The sequence below is a fragment of the Drosophila willistoni genome, assembly GCF_018902025.1.
Source record: "Drosophila willistoni isolate 14030-0811.24 chromosome 2R unlocalized genomic scaffold, UCI_dwil_1.1 Seg200, whole genome shotgun sequence".
Classification (NCBI taxonomy): Eukaryota; Metazoa; Arthropoda; class Insecta; order Diptera; family Drosophilidae; genus Drosophila; species Drosophila willistoni.
Genome location: NW_025814051.1, coordinates 3,412,038 through 3,437,459, shown reverse-complemented (window position 1 = coordinate 3,437,459; position 25,422 = coordinate 3,412,038). Strand labels below are relative to the sequence as shown.

Here is a 25,422-nt window from a genome sequence, read left to right as displayed (position 1 = left end):
CATTTTCGTAAAGTAAATAAACAAATAACTAAATAGAAAATACGTTTCAGTACTTGTATTACCTGTATTTGGAGTGGCTTCTAAAAAAAATCAATTCTCATAACAAAATACGACAAAAAATAAAAGTGGCACCACAATCGTTTTACTGTCAACACGAAACTCATTGCAAAGCGAGCAGATACAAACAACGGAAAACAAAATATTTGACAATAAAACAAGTAAAAACAATTTTCGTCAACAATCAGGACAAATGAGGACACTGCCAGTCAATCCACCTTCGCCTTCTATTCCACATCTAGATACGTTGGACTACCTTTCCCGTACCTTCTACTTCGCCTCGTCAACTAACAGTTTGACGAGCCATTTGAGACACCTGCTGAAGCAAAGTTCCTGAAGCAAAGGAATTGGCTATTTTAGTGCTTTTCGATCGAGTTGACAACAAAATTCTTCAACCTGTTGGATCACCATCGCACTCTCAGGTGGACTGTTTGTCTAGGCTGCTCACGTGCTAGCTCTCATTAGCCAACTGCGCCAGCTCGTTGCTGAATTCATTAAAAAAAAAAAAAATAAGTGAAGGAGAAAAAAATATAATAATAAAGGAAATAAGGAAGAGAGATGCGACAGCAACAAATTAAAAACCATTAAAGGCATCAAATTATGTGACGCATTCTTAAGTAAATGGCAAACCACATTTTGCCATCCCCATTTCCCTTGGCAGGAGCCTATTTGTTAACCCCAACGTGCCGGCAAACAAAGTTTTTCAATTTCTGTCGCATAATAAGCGGGCCACAAAAGACACGGCGATGGCGTCGGCGATGGCAACATCGTCAGGGGGAAAATGAAATTATGAATGTGCGTTTGTGCCAACAACCGCACCCCAGACACAGGACACCCACGCCTGGGCCGTTGGCGTTGTCGTCATCGCACCTGTTTTTTTCCATTTTTGTGTCTCTGCATGGATGTGTGTGTGTGTGTGCTCATTTTTCTGTCAAGGTGTCATAAATGACGCCGCTACGGCAATGGGCATTGGAAACGGGGGCAAAGGAGGAGGCGCTTCACATGCGTGTAAGTAAAATAAATGAGGCTCGGCACAATGCCACTGACTGTCAGAGTCGCAAAAGAACAAAAGCCAAATGAATGACAGAAACCACAGAGCAACAGGGCCAAAAAAGTACATAATGGTAATAAGGGACCAAAACTGGCGACCTAAGGGATACCCCTTAAAAAAAATAGCAAAGTAACTATTGAAAACAAAGAAACTATTTGAAGCACTTAAAGTTACTGTCGAAATCAAAACTATTATAAAAGGAAATTCGCTCAATTTCAATTGCCTGTGTTTTTAATTTAACTAAAGCAGATAAGCACTGACTTTTCTTTCAAAAACAAAACTCTTAAATTACTTTGAGTGTCAAGTAAAACCTAAGGTAATTTTTTTTTTGTTTCAATTAGCTCTTTCCCTATTATTTTGTAGCCCTCATTCCGTTTTCATTCGTTCTTTAGTTGTCTTACACTGCACAAGGTAAAAATAATACGACTAATCATAAGTTTATCCCTTTTTAGTATGATAATTAATTTTAATGAGCCAATTTGCTTATTCCCAAACCATCACCACCCATACACCATGTTAACTTAGTTTAAATACACAAATAAAAAATAAACTAATAAACGTTTCAATGCTAATGAGTATCGAAGAATCGGTTACTCATGATTAAGTAGTAGGTTATTTAATTTATTACACAATTTGCATATGCCTAAAGAAGACCAAAATTTCTTTTTTTACACCTGAAAATAAAAACAGAAACTTTAATTAAAGGAATAGTTTTGAAATGAGTATAAAGCCAACACAAATGAGAAAATCAAACTACTTTTACAACTTAAAAAAAAAGGATAGAAATGAGAAGAGACTGTTCTCTTTAGTCTTCTTTCAACTGACAATTTCGACTAATTTGCTCTCGACTAACGCCCAATAAATCTCCGTACCCAAATCAACTGTGCTATTGCTGGCCACGCCCCTCATTTACTGCCTGCCACCATCGCATTGACTCACACACACACAAAGACTACTGCAAACTACTTACTATGGCAGAAGCGTCGTTGTCCTTGTCGTCATTGTCGGCACTGCAAAAGAAATGTAATTTTATGTAATTGAAACCATTTTCGTGTTAATTAAACTCTTCTACTTTTCTTTTGGTTTTCCTTTCCAGCTATTGCTCCCTTTCTTGATTCTCCCCTTTTCTTTCTCTTTTTTTTTGTACTTTGCTGTCTGTTACTTCTTCTGGACTTGGCTTAAAGCATTTTACACTTGCCATTAACGTTTCAGTGCGTTGCCGTCATCGTCCGAAAGTGACAGCCGCAATGAAAACAAAGACGCGGGCCAAGTACAAGTCATCGCCTACGGATGCCCAATGGCAGTTGAGTAGGGTTCGGGTACGGGTACGCTGAGGCACCAGTCAGTCGACTCTACTTCACAGTCATTAAATTGGATTTCTTTTCAAGCGGACTTGGTTTTCTTGGTGTTCTTTGATGAAGGGTTCGGAGCAACGTAAAGCAAAAAAACAACTCTCTCTAAATGGGTATTTTGAATCACAAGCATTTAGGTTGCATAACACTGTCTCGCAGTCAGAAAGTGTGAATCGAGTGTCATGGGGTCAATTATGAGGAAGATTTTGTTTCAAGATGAAGTCTGAAAAGTAAGAGCTAATGTTTTTCGCTGTCCACATTGTAAATATATGTCAGGGGGCGTTCATGCAAAAACAAAATCCTAACAATAATTTAAATTTTTCGTATTTTTCTTATAACAATTTGTATCGTTTTGAAAATTATTTCAAGTAACTAAAACTGGAATTTTTGTTGGCTAACAAAAAATATTTTGTGTAATACAATAGTCAAACGAGCCAATTTAAATCTAAAAACTTTATATCTATAAGATACTCAATACACAATAAAATCCACATTTTGTTTGTTGGTCTTTCTTCAGTCTGCATTATTTCTAAAACTTATAATCAAAAAATTAAATGGTATTAATTTGGAATTAAAGAAAATTACAATTTTATATTATTTTATGCAAAAAATAATGCAAATTGGCAAATCAAAATAATCTTCAACATATTTCAATAACCTAAACTCGTGACATGGCGAAATCGAAAATTCAGGGCAAAGGCTCAGCTTAAATTTTCAAATAGTCTTGTGATTTGGAATTATTTTCAATGTGCAGACCTCTTCATTATTTTCGAGTTTTGTTTAATTTTCAATTCACTTTGCGCTCTCTCTAGACAAATCTGTCACAGTCTGTTTGTTTGTGTAAGACTGAGTTGTATGTCTGGCTTTAAGCGGGTTTTTTTATTTTCCAAATGGTGGACCTCTTTGCCATTATTGACACATTAATCAAACAATAGACACAAGTACTTTCAATTTATTTTGCCACGGCGCGCCTCCATTCAATATTTAAACCTTTGGCAGCAGTGTGGACATAAAGCGAATAAGAGGAGAAGAGAAAGAATGAGGTAGGACATTGTTAGAAATAGAGAGAAACCCAGACAAAATGTAGACACAATGCTTATAGTACTTACATATATACATAGTATATAGTTGAAATTCTAAATACATACATACCATGGCATTGCCGAGTCCTATATTTTTGTATTTCCATTGCAGACTGTAGCCGCTCATTAGCTTTCATTATAAATATTGACTGGCTGAGTGGACAAAAGTGTTTGACTGACTGTCTGACAGTCCAGACAGGGGGCTGGCAACTAGTGCAGAAGAGTGCATAATAGAAATTAGGTTGATTGCTTGGGGAATAGTCAGCGAAATGCCACCAATCTCCTGCACTTGTTGTTGTTGTTGTCAGGCGTTTCAATTAGGCGACCCTTAATGCATTTTTCATTTAATTTGATTCATCTATTTTGATAACACAACAGTTGGCCGGCTCAGGTATTGGTACAGGTATGTACATATATACTGAAAACTGAAACTGGAGCTGCAAATCGAGTTGGAGCATAAAGAATGGCGATTGCTTTGCATATTTTAACGCTTTCGCATAACTTAAAGCGTCAACGACAGCCACAACCATCGCAGCTGTGGGTACAAAAATAGCAACAAATGCCACATACTTTCGGCTTAATAGTCATAAATTTGCTTTGTGCCAGTTCTTTTTTTTCTCCCTCTCTCTTTTTTGCCTTTGCCCACAAAAGCTAAATCCTTTTAAACTCTCTTCCCCCCATGGGGCTGACCTCATTTTGACAATTCTTTGGTTTTGCTCCTGAGCACCTTGATATTTACTGGGTATAATAAGTTTAACATAAAACTTGGTTTCGAGTAGATTGTTTAAAGAAAAAAGAGTGAGAAATGATTTAAAAATTGGAAAAAATAAAGCCAAATTAAAAATTGTTCACAGTCGATCACTTAAAACAATAATAGTATATAGACTTTTTTTCACAGTAGTTAATTATTAATATATGCTAAATACACGTTTTATTTGAAGAGTAGAGTATTTTGTTTTTTTATTTAAGAACATTTCAAATAGTTTTGTTTAGTTTTTTTTTTGCACTTTAATTTAACGCCACATATTTTACATATGCACATTCATCACATTGCATAGCATTTCAATTTGCATTTTTGCCTTAACACTTCAGCAAATACACACAAAACATGCATTAAATATTCATTCATTCTCTGTATGTGTTCATTGTCCAGCCCGAAAATGTATGCTATAGTTTTTGTGTACATTTTGGTTATGTTCTAATCAGCTATTAAACTAAAATCATTTACTGCAAACAAAGACTGTCAGAGAGAAAGAGAGAGAGAGATAGTGAGAAAGAGAGGGGGAAACGCCAAATCGTGGAGAGCTCTAAATCATTGAGCTCTGACCTGGGGGCGTATATAATTGTTTTTGAATTGTCACGCCCTCTGGTCCAGCTGCATCACGCCCAAACAACAACAACAACAATAACAATTCAACAAGTTTTCTGTGTTATGTGGCAAATTGAATTTGTAAAGTTATCATTTATATATTAATCAATATTTACAACCATTTTTTTTTCCTGTAACCTTCAATTCAAATCAATTGGGCCAATTCCAATTGTTGCACTTTCATTTGGATATCTATCTATCTGACAATCGATTTTTTTTGCTTTTCGTTGATTTATGATAAAAGTTTGTTAAATGTTTCATAAAGGTTTGATTTACTGGTGTATATAAAAGTATCCATCTAGCCTAAATAAATGATTAATATCAATTTTAATTTCATTAAATTAATAATTGCTTTTTAAAAAATTCTTTGGCTTTTTTCAAAGAACTTAGTTGTTACGGTTAATCCATGGATTTGGGTCATACATAAACATGCATTTATAATAAATTAATTATTTTTAATTCTTGAACCAACACTTATGTATAGCTTGCAGCTAGTTGTAATTAAACCTAACCTTTAACCAAAGAATAAAAAAACCAAAAACAAAAAATGGGCGGTTAATTACCATTATAAACAATTAAGTGGAGCGCATTTAATTGGATGCGGCTTTGTTCAATTTGTAATGAGCAAAATAATTGGCATAGCTTTCCACTTTTGCTCGCTGTCCTTTAGTCGCTCATCCAGATTGACCTGGAAATACCTCAATGACTTGCTTCGTGTTGTACCTATTGCTCCCCATAGCTCTTCCAAAAACTTGACATTCTCGTGGGCATTTAAATTTTTGAACAAGCCATAAATTATGCGCTTTATCAGCGATAAAAAGTAAATACAGTTGTTCCTACAAACGCCTACAAGCATAAAGGAGGAGGGGGTAACTGGGGGTAACTGAGAGAAAAACTGTCCCATGGCATCTCGTGTATAAAAAAAAACAATGTGTAAATGAATAATTCAAAGTGTCCTGCAACGTGGTGTCCTGCGTTTTTCGTGAGGGGAGCTCTCACTTTCTCCGTTTCATACATTGCGTAATGCGTAAAGCACGCAAAAGATTACACATACCAATGCGGGGTTCCATGAGTGCGTCTATGTGTGTGTGTGTGTGTCTGCATAGTTAACGCTTTATCTGAGGGGTGCCAAGCCAAGGGACGGCCAGCCACCAGCAACAATAACAACAACAACAACAAGAACAAAAGCCACAACATACGACAAATATTTAACATTGGCATATTTTTAACACACACACATATGTAAAAGAGAGACCATCACACATAGGCTTTAAGGCCTCTTTCTGTCTGTGTGCCACGCCTCTTTTGTCCATTTCTCCCTGCAACCTGGGCTTATACATGTTTTATCTTACCCACGTGGAATTTGCGTGCGTTTAAACGTTTTCGATAAGGTTTCGCTTTTTGAACCTGTAGATTTTTTTCACCCCTCCCCGCCCTTTCCGAACCACTTTTGCCCACCAGGAGCACTTTGCCCGTCTACCTTTCGGCTTGTTTATGTCTGTGTATGTTTGGGTATACATGTATGTACGTACATGTGTGTGTTTCTGTGTCTGTTGGCATATTTGTATATGCGTGTTAAGACCTTTGCTGATAAAAAGGCATGCCATTGGTTAAGCATTCTCATAAAACCATTAACCCATTAAAGACCTATCAAGTTATTTATGTAAAAACCTTTAAAAATGTCTAAATTCATCTCAGTTGACTTGAGTGTTAGAATTGAAATACATAACTTTAAAAAGTCTTTCAATCCTGGCCCTTTATTAATTTACTAAGTCATTAAAAAATTTGTAAATTTGTAAACACATTCCGAAGTTGTTGAAAAGAAGATTTATTTTTCACCCGAGACAAACGTAAGTTAAAATATTAGAGTCATGTGAACTAAGAATTGCCAAAACAAATCCAAAAACACATATGGGGTTAATTTTCCCTTGACCTAAAACAAAATACGTACAAAATTTTTGCCCAAAACGGTAGATTTTTTACTACAAAAATTTGTATAGTTGAGCGGATCATAAAGTTCTTTAAGCAATTGTTATCGACGTGGAGCGTCTGCAGCAATCTTCCACTTCCATGCCGATGCCGATGCTGATGGCCCATGCCTTCGAGGCCGTGGCATGTCTGTGGCTTCGGAGCTTCGTGTTATTAAACGCGGATTAAGTGCCAGACTCCGTGGCTTGCATGTGCATAAATTATAATGCGAAGCTTCCTGCAAATACGCCCATTTTTCCCTGTTTTTTTCTGTTCTGGATTGGATTTTGCATTTGCTTTTGGTGCTGGTGCTGGTGCAGCTATTTGTGGTGGTTCTCGTTGTGCTCTTGGTCTTATAGCTTGTCAGGCTCTTGCCATTTTTATATAGTCCAATTTTTCGTTCACTTGTGTTTGGCATACAATTTTTCGCTTAATATGTCGCCAGTAGTCACATATGGATGAACGATGCAGCCAGTATGAATGTGTGCGATGGGGTGCATGTCCACATCCTGGTCACGGCTCCTCCAGAGCACATGCAATATTTAAATTGTAGTCATGGATGTACATATATTTATAGTCCATATCCGTATCGTACATTGACATGGCCCGCGGCCATGGGCCATGGCATTGATCCCAGTAAGCAAAGAGTGCATAAATTTTTGGTAAAAAACTTTGCATGTTTGATAAAGTCGAAGAGCCACGGCTAACATACATACAGGAAATGCCATCAGCATGCAAGCTATTAGAACGAAATAAAACTCAATGAAAATTTAAAAACATAAATATAAATATCATACCTGGAATATCTTGACTTAAGCTATTCTCATTATGTACTAAACTTAGTTTATAGCAGCAAATGCAATTGAAAACCTCAAAGCTGATAAATTTTTGTTTTGGTCGGTCTTAAAATATTTACTTTCGTTAGTTGGAGTAATTCTGTAATTGTAAACTTTGAGTAACGCTTAGTTAATAAGTAAAGTGAATGTGAAATGTATTATTTTGAGCTTTGAAAATGAAGTCAGCATGAAATTGTGTGTTTGTTTAGTGTTGATACCTGCAGAAACGTTACAAAACGTCTGTATCTTAACTTTATACTAAAAGATAAAATTAATATTTGTTTGGAACAATATGTCTATCTCAATTAGTAAAATAAAACAATTAGATCAAAGAACTTTAGCTGGTATGCCCAGATTTCAGTCAAAATAGAAAAGAAAATGTTACAACTTACTTTACTCAAATTTAGTTTACACAATTTGACAAATTGGTATTTTGAAATCGAAATCTAATCTCATAATCACTAAGCAAACACAAAAATGTAAAAGAAAATTCATGTTCGCAATGAATTCGTCGAGACCTTCACAAACCGAAGTGTGCTTGCAAATGTCAGCTTTCAATCGAACCTTACATTTGTCCCCCCCATGGACGTCAATGGTAAAACAATAGATTCCTGGTATTGCAGTTGCATAAATTTGCAGTCGTTATTGTCCTCCTGGCCGACCCCCGACCGAGTCTATGTGACATTCCACAAGCGCTGAAACAACATGCACTTAAAAAATCCAGATATACCACCCTGTCTGCCCTCTCCTTACTTGGCGACCCCCTTGACCAAAATCTAATGGGTCTTTGTGTGTGGCCGTTGTCGATATTGAGAAAATAAACAAAATGCTTGTTGATATTTTGTGGCAGCCAATGAAGCAAACAGCTTCTGTCTATCTGTCCATCCATCCCAATGGCCTGCAGCAAAATCGACAAAATCAACAAGAAACCCCAACCCATGATGAAGAACGTGATGGAATGGGGAGGAAGCTAAAGGGAACTACTGAAGGGCGGTATAGATATGTATACGGGGAACAACAGGGAGCTAGAGTTCAGTCTCTGGCATAACAAAAGCAACTTCCATCTGCCGCATAATTGCAAACAGCAACAAAAGCAACAATAAACAGAAAACTGCAAAATATCTATGCCATTGGCCAATGGGCAATATCTCCATCTCCATCTGGCCTTGGGTTCCCTTAAAGTGTTATCACATTTCACTTATAGTTGTCGCCCCTCCCAAAGGCGAAACATATCAAAAATTGTTGACGACTTTCCAGAAAATCAACAAAACTTTCTAAGCAATTTCAATGTTCAAGCTGATTTTCCAAATGAAGATTCTTATTACTTAAACACAATTCATGGATAAAGACAAAGTCCAAAATGTTCGTTTTAATTTTATAAAAACATTTTTGATGTCTCTTTTTTCTACATTTTAAAGTTAAAAAATTAATATCAAAGGTCATAATTGATACATAAGAAAAAAGGAAAATAAATATCCAGTCCACCACATGTTGAATAATAAAAACACCTACATTATAGTAGACTTTAAAATTTAAAATTATTATGTTTTTGCCTTGGCAATGCAATAATCCATATTTTTCCTGAAGTTTAAGCATGAAAGGATTAAAGTCATAGTGTATACTCTAGACATAGAAGTCATCAGTGTGCATTTTATTGTAAAATTTGTAATATCAATGAATGCTATAGATATTATATTATGTTAATAGTATTAAAGCATATTTCATATTTTATATTTTAAGGTAAAAATGTACGCATATTGGTTTTGACCATTTACAAAAACCTGTTAAACAATATTAATTATTTTGTTTGAGTTTAAAACTCAAAATAAAGCTCAGAATAAGCCGTCATTAGTCTACTTTTGGTCTGTACAAATGGTTCAAAAGTAATTTCAAAGTGTTAAGTCGCTTATTTCGTTGCTTTAGCAAATCTTAGCTGAAATTCCTAAAAGATTTTTCGGTAAACTGAAATTCCGCTGAAAATGCTTATTTACCTTACAATTTGACAGATTTCGTTTGTGGAAAGTAAAGCCTAATGATGAAAAGCCACCGAGAGATGGCGTTTTACAATATTCTCCACTCTTAAATTGAAACATTTTTCAACAAATTGAAGTCTCTGCGCCGCTGTTGTTGTTATTGGTGGTGGTGACACATTTGATCCGCTTGTTAGTGGTCATAACCATTTGCCAAAGGAAACGATGAACGCAGCTTCATAAATACACAACCCCTTGTAGAGTAGAGTCGCTTGAAGTTGATATTTGTTGGATGCTGTCATATACTTACTTGCGTTTATTCATGGTTTTTGTTCGATACTTTGAGTGATTTTGTTGTTGGGGGAGAGAGAAAACCGAGGCTATGTGAGTTTTCTGCTCAACAAAGCAACGAAGGGGGCGACGGAGACCGCAGCACACACAAACACACACACATGCACAAACTCATACAAGCTTTCTGAGTCCTGTATCCTATATCCTGCTCCCCTACGCACTTTGTCTCATAGAGTAAAACGAGAAGCAAACTGTCGAAACTGTCAGGATGTCAAATAAGCGACAGGAGAATGAGAGAGAGAGAGAGAGAGAGACCCAACAGAGATCGGGATCAGAAGCAGTGGCAGTCAAAGTAGGAGTAGGAGTAGAACCTGCACGGACTTACCACCCTAGGCATATTTATTGGAAATCTGAAACAGCTCGAATGTCCATGTACATGTCCTTGTCCATGGTTGTTTCTACAGTGGGTAACCCCCTCCGATTCGTATCCATGTCCGGCATAAGGCACAAAGAATTTGTTACATGAAATTGTTAACGGGCTTCTGCAAGGATTCGCCTGCGTTTGATGTCTTGCTGATATATGGCCGACCTTTGACATCCTTTTAAACGAGCAACATGATGCTCTAGATTATGGCTTGGCAAGGACCACTGCTTCGCTGCCACGGTGCCTGCTGCCTGGTGCCTGATGCCTGGCCGATACGTCAATGTGACAGTTTGATAATTTATTTTGTTCAAATTTGTTGCTCGCTTTTTTTCCTACCTCTCTCTGTCTCTGTCTCACTCTTTATCCCTCTCTATATCTGTCTCTCTTTGGCTTTGTCTCCCTTTCAGACGCTTTCGCTTAAATAAGTTATCAACGGCATATCCCCGCAATGGAAATGGCAGCCACGTAAATGAATGAAATTATTTTGCAACAAATTAAGGCAAATTTATGCGTCAAGGCAACAGGATGGGTATCTGGCCGGGCTAAGGATGAGATAGGTAGTTGTTGAGCGGAGAATGGGGGAGGGAGTGGGCGGAATGGAACGTTGTAACAGGAAACACAATCCACAAACAAAACCAAACGAAACCAACAAACAAACAAAGCGAAAAGCGCCATAGCGAGGAGTTTTTCTTTAACGAAATCTGAGGAAGGCTTCGTTCGGCTGGGGTACTACAGCATCCTGGGTTTTTATGGTGGGGCTAACTGAGGTCCTTGCTGGTTTCTGGTGTTTTCATTTTTTCTCATTTTTTTTTTCTCCTTTTTTTCCCCCTCTCTCTTTTGCCATCTCTCTTGTAGAATCAAATGTCAATAGAGAGTACATTTCATTCAGTTGGATTGACGCTTTTGCCAATGCCATCTCTACTTTCCCAACCTCACACCCCATACGCTTGCCACGCCCCCGTCGCCCCCTCCCACCAGTATTCAAGCGCCCCGCATTGTAGCTGTCACAGTGTTTGTTTGCGGATTTGAAGCTTTTTTCCTTTTCGGTAACGCATTTTTTCCCATCGTTTCGCTTTATTTTATAAGGGTATTAAAGATTTGTGCTGATGAATGTAACATTATATCTATCCATTGATCCATGTACATGCTGTGTGTATAACAAAAGGTAAGGTATATTAAAATTATAAAAAACAAACTTAATTACATTTTTAATATGCAAATAAAAGTCAAAGACAAAATTAATATATTTTTTACGTTGTCCGCGTCTGATAAAAAACAGAAATAAAGAAACAAAGTTGGGTTTACTGATTAAAGTTGCATTGATAGATGGAAAGATTAGATTAATATCAAGTTGCCTCTTCAATAAGACTCATCTTGTCGCCTATGGCTCAACTTAATCCGCTTCTAATAATCTATTAAAGATATGCAATTGACTATGGTTGGAATAGTTTCAGCAAAAGAAAAAATGTATTATTATTCAATAATACATAATGTCAAGGCGAAGATAATGCGGTCGGGAAAGGAGTTATTTTTGTTAAATAAGTAGTTATGATTTTTCTGTACATTATATATACATAATTTTCAAGGCAATTTGATAATTTCACATAGCATTCATCAATCACAACCTTCAGGGTTGCGATTGCTTTAAGATGAAATGAATTTGGAGAAATTCAGTTTATGTTTTTCCAAAATACAATATATGTATATACATATATTAGATTAATGGAAAAATAGTGTAATATAATACAATTAAAAGTTACCCAATTATATAATTTTGTTTTTGAAATGTAATAAGCAATAATATTACAAAATTTTTAAACCGACAAGTGATCAATTCAATCAAGTGATCTCTTATAATAATTTTTGTACAAATATATTTTTCAATGGGTTGATTGTATTTTTTTATCGTGATTTTAGATAACCTTTGAATTTAATTAATGAGGTTTGATATTCTATTTGATATCTCAATTTTAATATGAACTCTTTTCTTCTCTTTCTGTTTTTATACCAAAATATTTTCACTTAAGCTTTCAATATATTTTCCAGTGCATCTCATATTCGTTAAGCAATATAATAGCATGGTATCCCTGTCTATTTCTCCAGCTGTCCCGCTCTAATCTTCTTGCTGGGTTTTATTTTAGGCAACTCTGCTTGCTTTTTGGTTATTTTCTTTTTTTTTTATTTGCACGGAAATGTATAATTTTCCCCAAGTCAAATGTAAATACTTTTAGCGTATTTTTGTGGGTCGTCGTTGTCGTTGTCGTAGTAGTCGTCGCATCGGTTTCGGCTCTTCTGCTCTGGTTTATGTGGATTGGGGGGCGTGGCACATGCAAATGACACGCCTGATGCTGCGTAAATAATTTTAACGCTAGCCAACAAAATAAAATGCAAAATAAACATTTTATTTCTATGTTCGTTTTGTTGCTTGAGTTTTGCCAGCATTTCACCATTTTTCGAATGTGGGTCAAGTGGGAGGCGTGAAGCGAAAACTTACGCAATCGTCTAAAGAAAAGTTTAATTATATATGCATGATGAAGAAAAATAGCAAATACAAAAAGCGGAAGAAAAATGTGGGACAAATAAAATGTGTTGCTGCGCTTTTCTTTTTTTTTTTTGTTTAGCGAGAGAGGGTTTTACGTGGTTGCCAAATGTCACGTTTCAACAGCTCAATTTTGTTTAGAGTGGCCAGAAGCAACAGAAATAGCACAACCGACCAAACGACAACACTCACAACTGCAATCCAATTAAAATCGCAAATAAAACCGTATACAAAAAACCGAAACCTCGGCGACTACTGAAAAATGCCAACGGGGGAATATTTATTTGCATTTCAGCCCAGACGCTATCGATGGCTAGACAATGACGACGACCCGTGCCCCATAAATAACGCCATTTGACAGAAATGAAATGAGGGTCTCGTCCTTGTATCGAAAAGTACTATACACACAATATACACACAAAACACACACACACACACCATATAACCCCCACCCATTAAAATTTTCAAATATCACAAATAGGTAAAGAGCAAAAGTCGCAAATACGACAAAAAAAAGAAGCAAAATATCGTTAACATTTGCCTGACAACTTGGCAAACAAATTTTCGGTCTAAGATTAAACGGGGATTTTATTTTATTTCTCTCAGTTCTTTTTTTTTTTTTGCTTTCTTGTTGTCAAACACTTGACCCGGCAACAAGCATCTGCTACAGCCTAACAAAAAGGAAAAAGGGTTTAACATATGAAATTTGACATGAAATTATGGAATCCACTGATCGGCCTGTTAAGTGGGTCTGATTTCGCTGACAGATTTATGGTTTTGATTATTCAAACAGTTCAATATGTTGTATTTAAAGATATGTCGCAATTTGATGTTATCAAACAGGCAAAGGGCTATCTGAAAATAAATAAATGGGGCTTGGCCTTTGTCTTTCTGAGTCAACAATTGAGTTTGTTAGATTAATAAATAATATCAAATTAAAATTTGATATTTTTTTGCACATAGAAATTTAAAAAACCATCAACAAGTGAATGAATGATAATTAAATTAAAATTTTCGCAACTTGATTAAAATTTTCAATATACTATTTCCAGAATGAGAATACATATAATTTAATATCAAGTAGTTTAATCAGCTTTTGTCACTTAGCAGTTAAATGCTTTTTCTGAATATTCAGTCTCGAAACAATTGTAAAACTTGATCACTTTTTATTAATTTTTTATTTTAAAAATATTATTTTATGGATCAAGTAATACGCGGCATCTTGAAAACGGAACGCAGGGCAGATGCTAATAAAAAGAAAATTCACTTCGATAAGTACAATGTGATGCAAACAATGCGTTTGACTCAGAGAACGGATAATGTGGAAACTCCTATTACGGTAAATGATGAAAATCATGGCAATCTGGATATACCTACTCTGATGAAGCAACTGAATATTGCATCGGACTCTGCATTCTTTAACATTCCCGAGGATTCTGAGGACTCTTCTGCTGATGATGATGATGAGTTCCCGGAATTAATACAGGAAAAGGTACGACGCTTGGAGTTCACTAGGCGTCGCAAAATGCATTACAAGGAGTATTTCACAGTGCCTGTGGCACGTCAACTTATACATGAAGAATTGAACGATTTAGAATGCAGCGGGGAGAGTAAAAATTTTACAACGAATTCTCAAATATCTCCGAACTTGAGTTGTTCTCTCGAATTTTGTGAATCCAATGAATCCCTCGGCAAGAAAGCTACAGAAAGCTCTATACAACTGAGCTCGTCTCTTGATAATGATACACTTACAATTAGTGATATAGTGGTTGAGCCTGGTTTTGATTCCAATCATCGTTGCTATCAAACCTTAATGGCAGATTCAAGCCAAGTAAATCTATATAACTCGATTTGAGTATCGTTATATGTATATTTTATACATTCATAAAAAATAAAATTGGTTAGGGTATTTAAAATTAAAGAGGTGAGAGAGCCTGTTATATTTTTTATTATAGTTTTACCGATCCATAGCTTCCTTTAGTTGTTTTATGGCCTGGATTAAGGTGGTCAGATTTTAACTTCAAATATATATTTATTATACTTTTTATTATGATCTTAAAAAGCAATTCGTTTATAATTAGACAGAAAGGAATTTATTTTTTCCGATACGGGTTCGTATTCAGCTTGCTACCATACAGATGTACATACATAACTAAATATGCATTTGTCTATATGTACACAGGAGTCTATTTGAAAGGTACATATATGAATTATGAAATTTGCACTAAGGAATTACTACGTGAACAATCTAGGTACAGCTATTGTGTTTAGTTGTATATAGAGTCCTTTGTTTATGCTTTAACTAAACATCCCGTGAATGCCACTCCCGGAGTGCCTATTGCAAGGAGTATTCAGGTTCATGCATATGTGTGCAAATGTGTGTGTATTTGAATGCAAGTGTGTAAGATGCATTCACCTGTTTGCTTTTAGTACGTACCTATTTGCCATTTTTGTTTTTTGTTTAAAATTACTTCATTGTTTGAACGTGCAAATTTCCAGCATTTCAACGTTCCTTTTTTTCCACTATTTTTGTTTCGTCTGCTTTATTCAGTGCATTTCTTTGCATATCAAATGCGTGAAATGTAATGAGGGAATAAGAGGCAGAGGAATATACATAGGTATGTACATATATATCCATAAGACTGAAGGCAATGGCAACACAAATGGTCTTTGTTCGTTCTGGCAACTTATTAGCAGCGACGTTTGGCTCAACATTTCACTACCTATGCATAAAAATGTAAGCTGCCTGCGGAATTTATGTTCGTATAAATATACATGTGAGCCGGCATGCAGAACTAAAGCCAGTTTTAGTAGCGACTTTTCTTTCTGCTCGCTCGTTTTCCTAACAAATATGCCAACAATTTTGGGCTTAGCAAAAACCACCACAAATTAATTTCAACAAACTAGAACAACTATACGTTTAATACATACATATAGGCGAAGGTATAAAGATGTGCCATAAAGTCATCTTAAAGAACAAGTCGATGGGTATGAGAAGTTTGGTTTTCGTTTAACAAGTTTTCTGACTTGAAGCTATTTTTAAGTGAAAAAAATCTCATTAATTTGTTGATTTGATTAGATTGATATTTAGGATACTTATCAATATTTTTATTTTCATCAGATCAGTGATTTTTATATACCATTTCGTTCTTTATGATACATATTTATACCTTCTTGTTTATGAATGTAGATATATTCCAAAAATCAGGCCATAATAAAAGCATTAAACAGGTCTTTATAACAATCCCGCGGTAACAAAACTTGTATTAGGTAGTAAACGCTCCAAAAAACTTTGTTGCCCTGAGGTAACAAAATTCAAAAACTTTAAATACAAAATTGGATACCTACCCAAAAAAAATTAAATAAAATAAAATAAAATGTAAATTTGCCAAAATAGTTTCCAAAAATTCTTGCTAATCGTTCAGCAGTAAAAAAAAAAGAATATATATATGTATATGTATAACCGTATCACCGCAAAACTTTAAATATTTCCCGGCCCGCAGCTAATAGTTTTTAATGGGTGCAACTTTGGGCTGGTATCCCGCCCACAAGGTCAACTACATGTGCCAGATAGTCGAGCAAAATCTGGAAAACTTTTCTGGATTTCCTTTCCACTGGGGTGCTCGTAATGTGGCTACTAAGTGTGAGAGTATGGAGCGCAGAGCGACAGAAAGAGAGGGAAAAATGCTGACACTAGCATATCGAAGCGGTTGGTCGCCTGCAGGCGATGCCAGCAACAATTTTGAGTTTATCACACGTGCCAAATTGTGCGGCGGCGGCCACCTCCTGCGGCGTCGGCGAATGGTGAAATGGCTCTAAAAACGTGCAACCAGCATCAGACGGAGAGGTCTACGTGAGTTAAAACTACAAAATCTATATATTTGTGTGTGTGTGTGTGTGTGTGTGTGTGAGAGAGTGTGGGTGTGTGCCACTTTGGCCCCATTTTTGATTTATGCAGCGGGTTCAATGCAAAAAGTCAACTCACCAGCCATAAAGAACATAATTTATGTCGTTTTTGTGATGGCTTTTCATTCGGTTTCTGGGGTTGAGATTTTTTGGGAGTTTTTTTCAATTCAATTGTTAGCCAACCCACTAATACATACACACACACACACACACATCAGAGAAAAAATCGGTATAATAATCTCGTCGTATATGTATATGTACATATAGATATTTATGGACCACAAATGAGCCTAATTGAGTGATTTTTGCTTTGGCAATTTCAAAGTCTAAGCGCATTAGCCTATTTCCGGTCTCGCAAATATTCCAAATCGTTATATTGAATTGAATGGAGTCATCTTTGAGATACTCTTACATTCCAAGTACATCATAAAAACGTCACTACGAGCAGAGCAATTATATTTAGAATATCGCATACGTTTAGATAAACTTTCTTTAAAGGCAAAAGAACCAATGCAAAAATTGATAAAAAGGTCATGTCTTTCGCGTGACTTTTAAAATATAATTGAAAAACTAATCAAAATACTTCATAGTTGCTAGGTTGTCTTTGTATACGAACTGCAGATTGACATTCCCTTAGAATAGGTAGGTTTGTGCTTATTTGATTACTTGCTTGACTCAATTTCTGTAAGAGTACTTTAAATTCGGTGTGTAAATAGATAAGCAATATGCTTCCTTTTTTCTCTCCTTTTGTTGCCTCGTTTCAAGCGACTTTTTACTATTATTGTTGGCTTTTATTTAGCCATTTTCATTGTTATGCGATTTTGTGGGCCATATTATTGTTACAGTTGCCAGTTGGCCATCTTTTTTTTCACTCACTCTCTCTCTCTCTCTCTCTCTGTCTCGTACGTCAACTCCATCTTCGTTCACGTAATTTAATTCAATGTAGCGTTTCAAATTGAATCTGTGAAAAGCTTGGCAAGGAAAATAAGCTACAGTTTGCCTTCAACGACGAACGGTCAAAACGGAAATTTCCATTAGCTGAGCATAACAGAACACAAGAAGACAAAAAAAAAAAGAATACAAAAACCGAATAAAATCTGAGAAGAAAAAAAATTAAAACGAACCACAAACAATGAAGATGAGTGGGGGAGAGAAAAGAATATTGTAGCCGAGAGTTGGTAGAAAATTTAATTGAGCAAAGACAGGAAATGTGTTACTTTTAGATTGGACTAACTCGCACCCACACTCACATCCATAACCCCACTCCCATACACACACATAACCAATGGATAGAGCTGACCAAAAGTCAACACTAGATACTCCTTCACATTTGGCCGACTCTCCACCCTCTCCATGCTCATACGCAAAAAGCACTTAAAACTAAAACTGAAGAAAATTAATTGCAATAAACCTGGGCAAGATGCGAGCACTTCTAGGTCGATGGAAAGAGAAAGAGGGAGAGATGAGGGAGAGGGAGAAAGTGGGCTTCTTCAGCTGAAACTAATGAAGTGTCGCAATGGGATAATTAAGCTCTTAATCGCCGTGTCTGTGTCGGCGAGCGTGTTAATGTAGAGCGTAATTAGTATTTTATGATCGATTTGTGCACACACATAAAACATAAAACTATAATTTAATTTCGTGATTTTATTTTCAACTTTAAAACACTTTTCAGTAGGAGTTTGTTCATGTACATACGTGTGTCTGCCTTCATGTGTGCGTGTGTGTGGGTGTGTGTGTGGTACCAAGTTTTTGCGGTCTGGTCCTAGGCAAAGCGCCTAGTTAAACAGTTAGCCAAACAAACAGGAAAGCAACACACAAGCCAGACGAGCAGCAACTTGAGGAACAGGAAAATCTGAAATGAGCAGGGCCAAGCTTCTTGGCAAAGACAAACACCAAGAAACGAGGCATCCTCCACAAAGTCCTCATAGTCATCGTCGTCGTTGTCGTTGTCCTTGTCGTAGTCGTTTGCGTTTGTTGGTTGTGCCTCTTGGTTCCCCTCTCAGCTTAAACCTGCAACCGTGTGGAAATAGTAAAAGCCGCAGCTTTGAGGCTGTTAATCCTTTGAAAACAATCAGAACCAAGCTAAACGAGGGCCAATCGAAATCTTTCTCATAAGGTTATCAGTTTCAACTGTAGATTTTATATCGCCCAAAATAAATTGTTGTTTATTTCCCAAAACTATCGATAGGGAAACACATTTGACCAACTTTTATTAAATTTCAAAGCTAAAATACGAATAAAATTTTTAAATTTATAAAAGAAAATTGCTTATATATTTAAGTTATGTATTGAAATATACTTTACCCATCTAAAAGTAGCTTAAAATCATTTGTTTTTAAGTTTTAGGGGCAGTTTGAAAAAAATGTACCTAAATTTTTCTTATAAATCACCCCACGAACATAAACTTTCCAAGATATACATATATATCTACATTTATATACATACATTAACATATGTATATACAAGTATGTATAAGCATATATGTATTGGTTTGTTTCAGACGACATTAAGCTGATTGTTTTGTTTGGCTTAGCATTGAAATGTTGATATAAATTAATTAGTAACAAAGGGTGCAAACTGTGGCCAGGCTTGCTGAAATATTTATTAAGGTCCGACACATTGCCTGGCCACACCCACTCCTATACGCACACCCACACCAACACCTACAAATTCAAACAGATTGAGAATGCCTAGTTTTGAGCAGATTAAACTAAAGAGTCTTACACAGTCAACCCAAACCCGAACCAACACCCACATTAAAATTAATAGAGCAGAATTATTTAACCGATTTACACGGCTTGTATAAATTTTTTCAACACCAATTTACAGGGTCTTTAATGGAAAGTTTAATACACAATACAGAGTTTTATATTTCTATACATTTTCTGTATAGTTTTTATTGACAAACACTGATTTGGAAATTCTATTTTAGACCATTAATTAACTTTTCTCTACCACACTTCCACCACTGTCGCTAGGGCTACACATCCTTGGGTTCATCAAGAAGCTACTTAAACCCTTCTTTGGCCTTCGGCTTCTATGTGTGATTATTACAGAGTTCTCTCTACTGCCATTCTATCTAAGATATGGGTATGGCAATTACAACACTGTATTCTTTGGCGGACTCTGCTGATTTTAGAACTTGGTGCTATGGCTATTTCAAGTATACAGACACCCTGCTCACCTTTTGTGCTGCCTATGATTAGAAATCTTATAAATTAGTAAGATTAATTGACTTCAACCGGCAGTTTTTATATTTTAGATATATTTGCTTAATTCCATTTTTCAATGAATGTTAAAAGAATTTCATTAAAACTCAATAATTCTGATTGTGAAAATAACATAATAAACCAAATATCAATTTGCGAAGTCTAATAGAGAAATATTTTAAATAAGTAAAACTTTCCACAAACAAAAAAAAGATATTATTTTTTAATATTAAAAAAAGATGAAAGAAATGTAAATGGAAATGTCGTGGGCAAGCTGCAATTTTAACTACCTTAAATTTAACAAGGAAACAGTTTAATATTATATTCAATAAGACCAATTTAGATGTCTCAATGACAACACTTTGTATTATAATAAACAACTGAACAGAGTGGACCTTAATTTATGCAATTTGCTAACAATTGGTGGAGCAAACTACGTGCATTGTTCACACACACACACACATGAGAAGGCGTGGAGTGTGCCTGTGAGTGTGTGTTTGTGTGTGTTGACGTTGCGGCCAAATCAATTAAAAATTACGCATACGCACTGCAAATATTTATTATACTCAACAATATTTGACCAACGTACACGAACATATTTGCCCATTTTTAGTTTGAGCTTTCGATAATTAATTCGATGCATCTGCAACGACATTATTATGAATCAATTGATATTGACATAAGATCGCATTTGACGCAATTCATAAATTAACTATACATGTATGTTGGTACTTTATATTTAAGCCAAAATGTTAATTAAAGGAAAATTGTTTGTACAAATATTTTTTTTATATTTTTTTTCTCTAGTGCATCTAGTGCAGTGAAATGAATACGGTTGGAAAAAAGTTTGTGGCAAGCAAAGTAAACACAAAAAGCATGGCGCAAACTAGGAAAAACTTTCACCAAGCACCCAACAATCAAAGGTGTTGCATGTGTTTGTATGAGTGTGTGTGTGTGTGTGTGTGTGTGTGCGGGTATGTTTTGTGGGTTTGCTTGTGTGTGTCAGGGTGGAAGCATATCTGTGTTTGTTTGTTTGTTTGCGTGAATGTCACAACTTTCGCATGTCTGTTTGTCTATCTGTGAAGTCTTGTCTGTCTGATGATGCTGCTGATGCAAAAGTTTACGGCAAATATGCAACGCGCTGGCAAAAAGCTCGTCGTGGCATGCAGCAGCAGTAGCACAAACATCAACATCTCACAAAAAAACACAAATGAAGAGCGTTCACCGAAATTGGCAATATATGACTAGCAAATGTTCTATAAATCTGCTTGACTATGGAAACGTTTGATTAAGAAATAATCCAAGAAAAATCTGTCTCCCATAATTATGATTGCAGCTTTGTCAAAGACTACCTTTAGTTTTAAACACTGCTAAATGGTGTGACCAGATTGAGCAAAGATGTAGATCACAAAGTATGACCGTTTTATTCTTTTCCACCAAGAAAAATCTTATTATAATTTAGTTGTTTCAAGTTGGTGTGATAATTATAACATATTTAAAATAAATTCTAAGCTAAGCTAATCATTTTGTTTAAATAGACCCAAAGAAAAATTGTTTGCATTTATCATATAAAACCCTAAAAAATATATTTAAAATTGAAGGAGGAAAAACTATAGGTTCCCAAGCAATTTTTTTCGAATGGAAATGAATATAGTGTTTGAGTCAATCTTTAGACTTCTATTCAAGTCGGATAGAGTAGTCTGACTAAAACCGAAAATGAACTTGTGCATTTATCTTGGACTCAGAAGACAGAACCAAGTTTTGGCTGATTGCAAGCAATGGCAATGGAAATGGGCAGGAGGCGGTGGCAATGGGATGGAAAATGAGGACAGGAAGAAAAAGAATGGCTCGCTGACTCTGTCTTCCAATATATTTAGTGACATTTATATCTGTTTCCTCTTAGCTGCTTCCACCATGATGTTGTTCTACTTTCAGGGATGTGGCATTTAAAAATTTATGCAATAAAGTTTGCAGCCAAATAAAATTGGAGTCATGTATGTGTGTGTGTGTGTGGGCCAGCCTGAAATTTGAAGGTCAAGTTGAGCCCGGGCAAAAGCCTTGTGTTTTAATTGTAAGCCCCGATAAAGAACTGAAGAAAAAGACGGCAAACGGCACTAGCCATTCGAAAACTCTGAAAGTTGGCATCGAGTACGGTGCGGGAAAAGTGTGGGTGTGGAGCAGGAGATTGGGATGTTGTGCAGATGGGTGTATGGGTGTGGCACTTGCAAATAAATCAGCAACACTTGACAGACGCACTGAAGTTACTAATTTAATTTACATTTTTAATTCATTTTTTCTTCTTATTCTGCTTTTGCTCGACGGCAGCTCTCCAGTCCTGTTTTGTTCACTCTGCTCTCTGCGCGGCCGTCAAGTGAATAAGTAATGAATTTACAACTTCTCAAGAATTTCAAATTAAAAACAATAACACAAGACAGTAAAGCAAATACAAAATTAGAAAAGGAAACACGAAACAGGTGCGTTTGCATATTCATTTCTTTCGGATGACTAATTAAAAACTGTTGTGGGCATGGCAGTTAGTCAGCACCATAACAGAAAACAATCATCAAGTAAAATCTGAAAATGAAGCACTTTAAGCTGCAACTTTAAAGTTGCATGCAACTCAACCAACTCAGGAGCCAACATTCTGCAGCAATTCCATTCTTCCATTTCTCTCAAGCCGCTGTTTTGGGTAACTGTCATTTGCACCTCTTACACTTGCAAAAATGACTCGACCACAGAGAGAAACTCGGACTCATGCATATGCAAATTGAAGTCGCCAGTGCTGTCATAGTCCTTGAAAGGACCGGACTATGCAGGTGACACGACTAAGGCGCCTTTGTGGGGTAACACCAAAAAAATATCTCTTTCTAATCATGAATTTTAAAGTTACATACATTCTTAGTTGCAGATGATATATGAATAATCACAAAAACTTACAGAAACTAAAGGCAATGAAAAATTTTGAGATTGAGTTATTTCATTCCATTTTGGCCCCAGACATATGATAATCCACCCCATGACACCTGCGCTGTCTGTGGCAGAATGTTTCTGGTGTCCTGGTAGCAGTTTGAGATCAAAACTGAGGTTGTTGACCAAATCCATGTAAGTTCTCCATGTCTTGGCCCCCTTTGTAACCACCCACTCCGTTTTACTGTGTCTATCTTTGCGACCTTTTTTGCTGTATGCAGATGGCAAAGATGCGTGCCAAAAGTCACGGTGAATGACAAATCGGACAACAAACTGTATCTATCAGAAATCACCTGAACAAAAAGTTAATAAAGTCTTTCAAGTGTATAAGGACCAAACTCCCACGCCCCTCTGACTTCAACTGAAAGTGTAAATAAAACGCTTGGCCTAAAAAAACACAACCCTTGATACTTGTTAAACAAAAAAGAAGAGCTGAAGACAAAAAAAAATAATAACTTTGTTCATGGGGGAAAAAATAAAGCAAGATTTGCAACGCTCAAAAATAAGAACCAACAACAGCAAAAAAATAAAAAAAAAAAAGAAAAGGTAAAATAAAAAGTTACACAAAATGAAAATTAAACGATGCTTAAAATTACTTTTCGTCAAACTCTTTACCCGAGAAGAAGTCTTTTTTTTTTGTTCTTTTTTTAGGGCCAATGACCTGGAACGATGTCTAGCTAAAAGGGCAAATTAAGTTGTTGTACTTTTAAAAATAAAAGAAAAAAGATTTGACTTTATATTTAAATTGAATTTTTTAATTAAAAGTCGAGCAAACGAAAATTTTTATTTGTTTGGTTGTTGTATTATTTTTTTATACTTTTATTGGAACAAGTGACATTAAAATGTTAATGAAGCCGCATTAACATATGACGGTCATAAAAAGGTATTAGCTTACACACACACACCCACACAATGCCACACAAATATGTGCGTTTAGTTAAGCCAACACACACATACACAAAGTGGGTGAAAGTGAGAAATAAAGAGGGAGTGAACACACCTGGAAATCACCAAGGACTACCCGCTGACCGCTTGCCCTGCTGCCTGCCTTATGTCACATAATCCCCTCATACGAAAAGTGGGAAAATTCGGGTTAGTTGCAAGGACCCCATGGATGGTTTGGGGGTGCACACATGCTGACAGCACCCACTTACAGTTAGAAGCCAAAATGGCATAAAGTTGAAATATAAAAGTTGACTCTATCTGCGGCTGTTACAGGCAACCAACCTCTACCCTCTACACACACACACACTAACGGATCGTATATCCAACAATCTGCCTTTGACATTAGCATAACCATTGGCATTAGACGATGCTGAACAATGATGGGAAATGGGGCAAAAAGCAGTAACTGGAATTAAAGTCATCAAGGAGATGATCTTTTTTAAAAAAAATACCTCTTAAATAAACTAGAATAAGTTAAATTGTAATTAAATTATAAAATTATTTAAGATGAATGAAAAATATTAAATATAACTGTAGAAACATTAATCCTTTAGCTTCACTTCATAGCCACTTCTTAACTTAAGCCACTTCTTAACGCTTCGAAAATCTTTTCAGCTGAAATACAGACTTCTCTAAAAAAGAGAATACAAAAAATTTTGATTTTCGGCAGTGTATAATAGAAAATGTGGCTAAAAACACTACCTATAGTAGATACTTCCTAAAGATAGGTATGAGTATCACCTAGTTATCCAAACTCTCTACGAATTTGAAGATTAAGCTGAATTCCACATAATTTAATGATTTCTGAAATTAACGACTTGAAATTTCTAAGAAAAACCATTCAACCCATTGTTTTCATTTTGAAGGGTCTTGTATTTGAAAATAATATATTTATGGGCAAAACTAACTCAGGCTAATAAAGGCAAACTTCGTAATATAGAAAGCCGATCTAGAGAGCTTTAAAGTGTTTTGTATTAGTAATAATCCATCTAAGAAATTCGCTTAAGATTTAATCTTGGGCTATTTTTTTCTGACACCTCTTAAAGGACTTAATTCAATTATCTTTTTCAATTTAAAGTCACTACAAATACTAAATAATTTATTTTCATTAATAGGGAATTGTTTGTCTTAATAACTGACAACAACAAAAAATAAACAAACAAGCAAACCAAACAGATTATTTATTGTATTTTCGACTGAGCCTAGCTCACTCATCAATTTTAACCTCCTTCCACTTTATTTCATCATCTCTTTCAATAATATACCAAATGAATAATTAATTATTTTTGTACATATGTTTGAATGGCAGAAGTCAATTTCACACCTACCTTTTGGTTATTTGTCAATTCGATTACTATGTATGTATGTATGTGTGGAAACCCCCCAGTCCACTTTCTCATACCACGTTCCAGCTCACCTGGACAGGTTTATCAATCAAGTTGGCCAACTCTGTATG

General features: G+C 35.8%; 1 protein-coding gene and 1 long non-coding RNA gene across 2 annotated transcripts; one reads left to right on the top strand and one right to left on the bottom strand.

The window, feature by feature from the left end:
* Window positions 1-1,722: 1,722 nt before the first annotated feature.
* On the bottom strand, window positions 1,723-2,703 carry LOC124460413. The gene is made up of 3 exons (XR_006954326.1): window positions 2,181-2,703; window positions 2,079-2,118; window positions 1,723-1,782 (listed from the first exon to the last, which is right to left on the bottom strand). It is a non-coding gene; the product is annotated as an uncharacterized LOC124460413 (long non-coding RNA).
* Window positions 2,704-14,028: 11,325 nt separating this feature from the next.
* LOC6641609 (protein phosphatase inhibitor 2) lies at window positions 14,029-14,840 on the top strand. Its single transcript, XM_023175514.2, has one exon. The coding sequence runs from the start codon at window positions 14,138-14,140 to the stop codon at window positions 14,792-14,794; it is 657 nt and encodes a 218-aa protein (XP_023031282.1). The 5' UTR covers window positions 14,029-14,137; the 3' UTR covers window positions 14,795-14,840.
* Window positions 14,841-25,422: the final 10,582 nt, after the last annotated feature.

Excerpts from the sequence above, each read along its gene's own strand:
- LOC6641609 (XM_023175514.2), top strand. The coding sequence starts at position 14,138 with ATGGATCAAGTAATACGCGGCATCTTGAAAACGGAACGCAGGGCAGAT.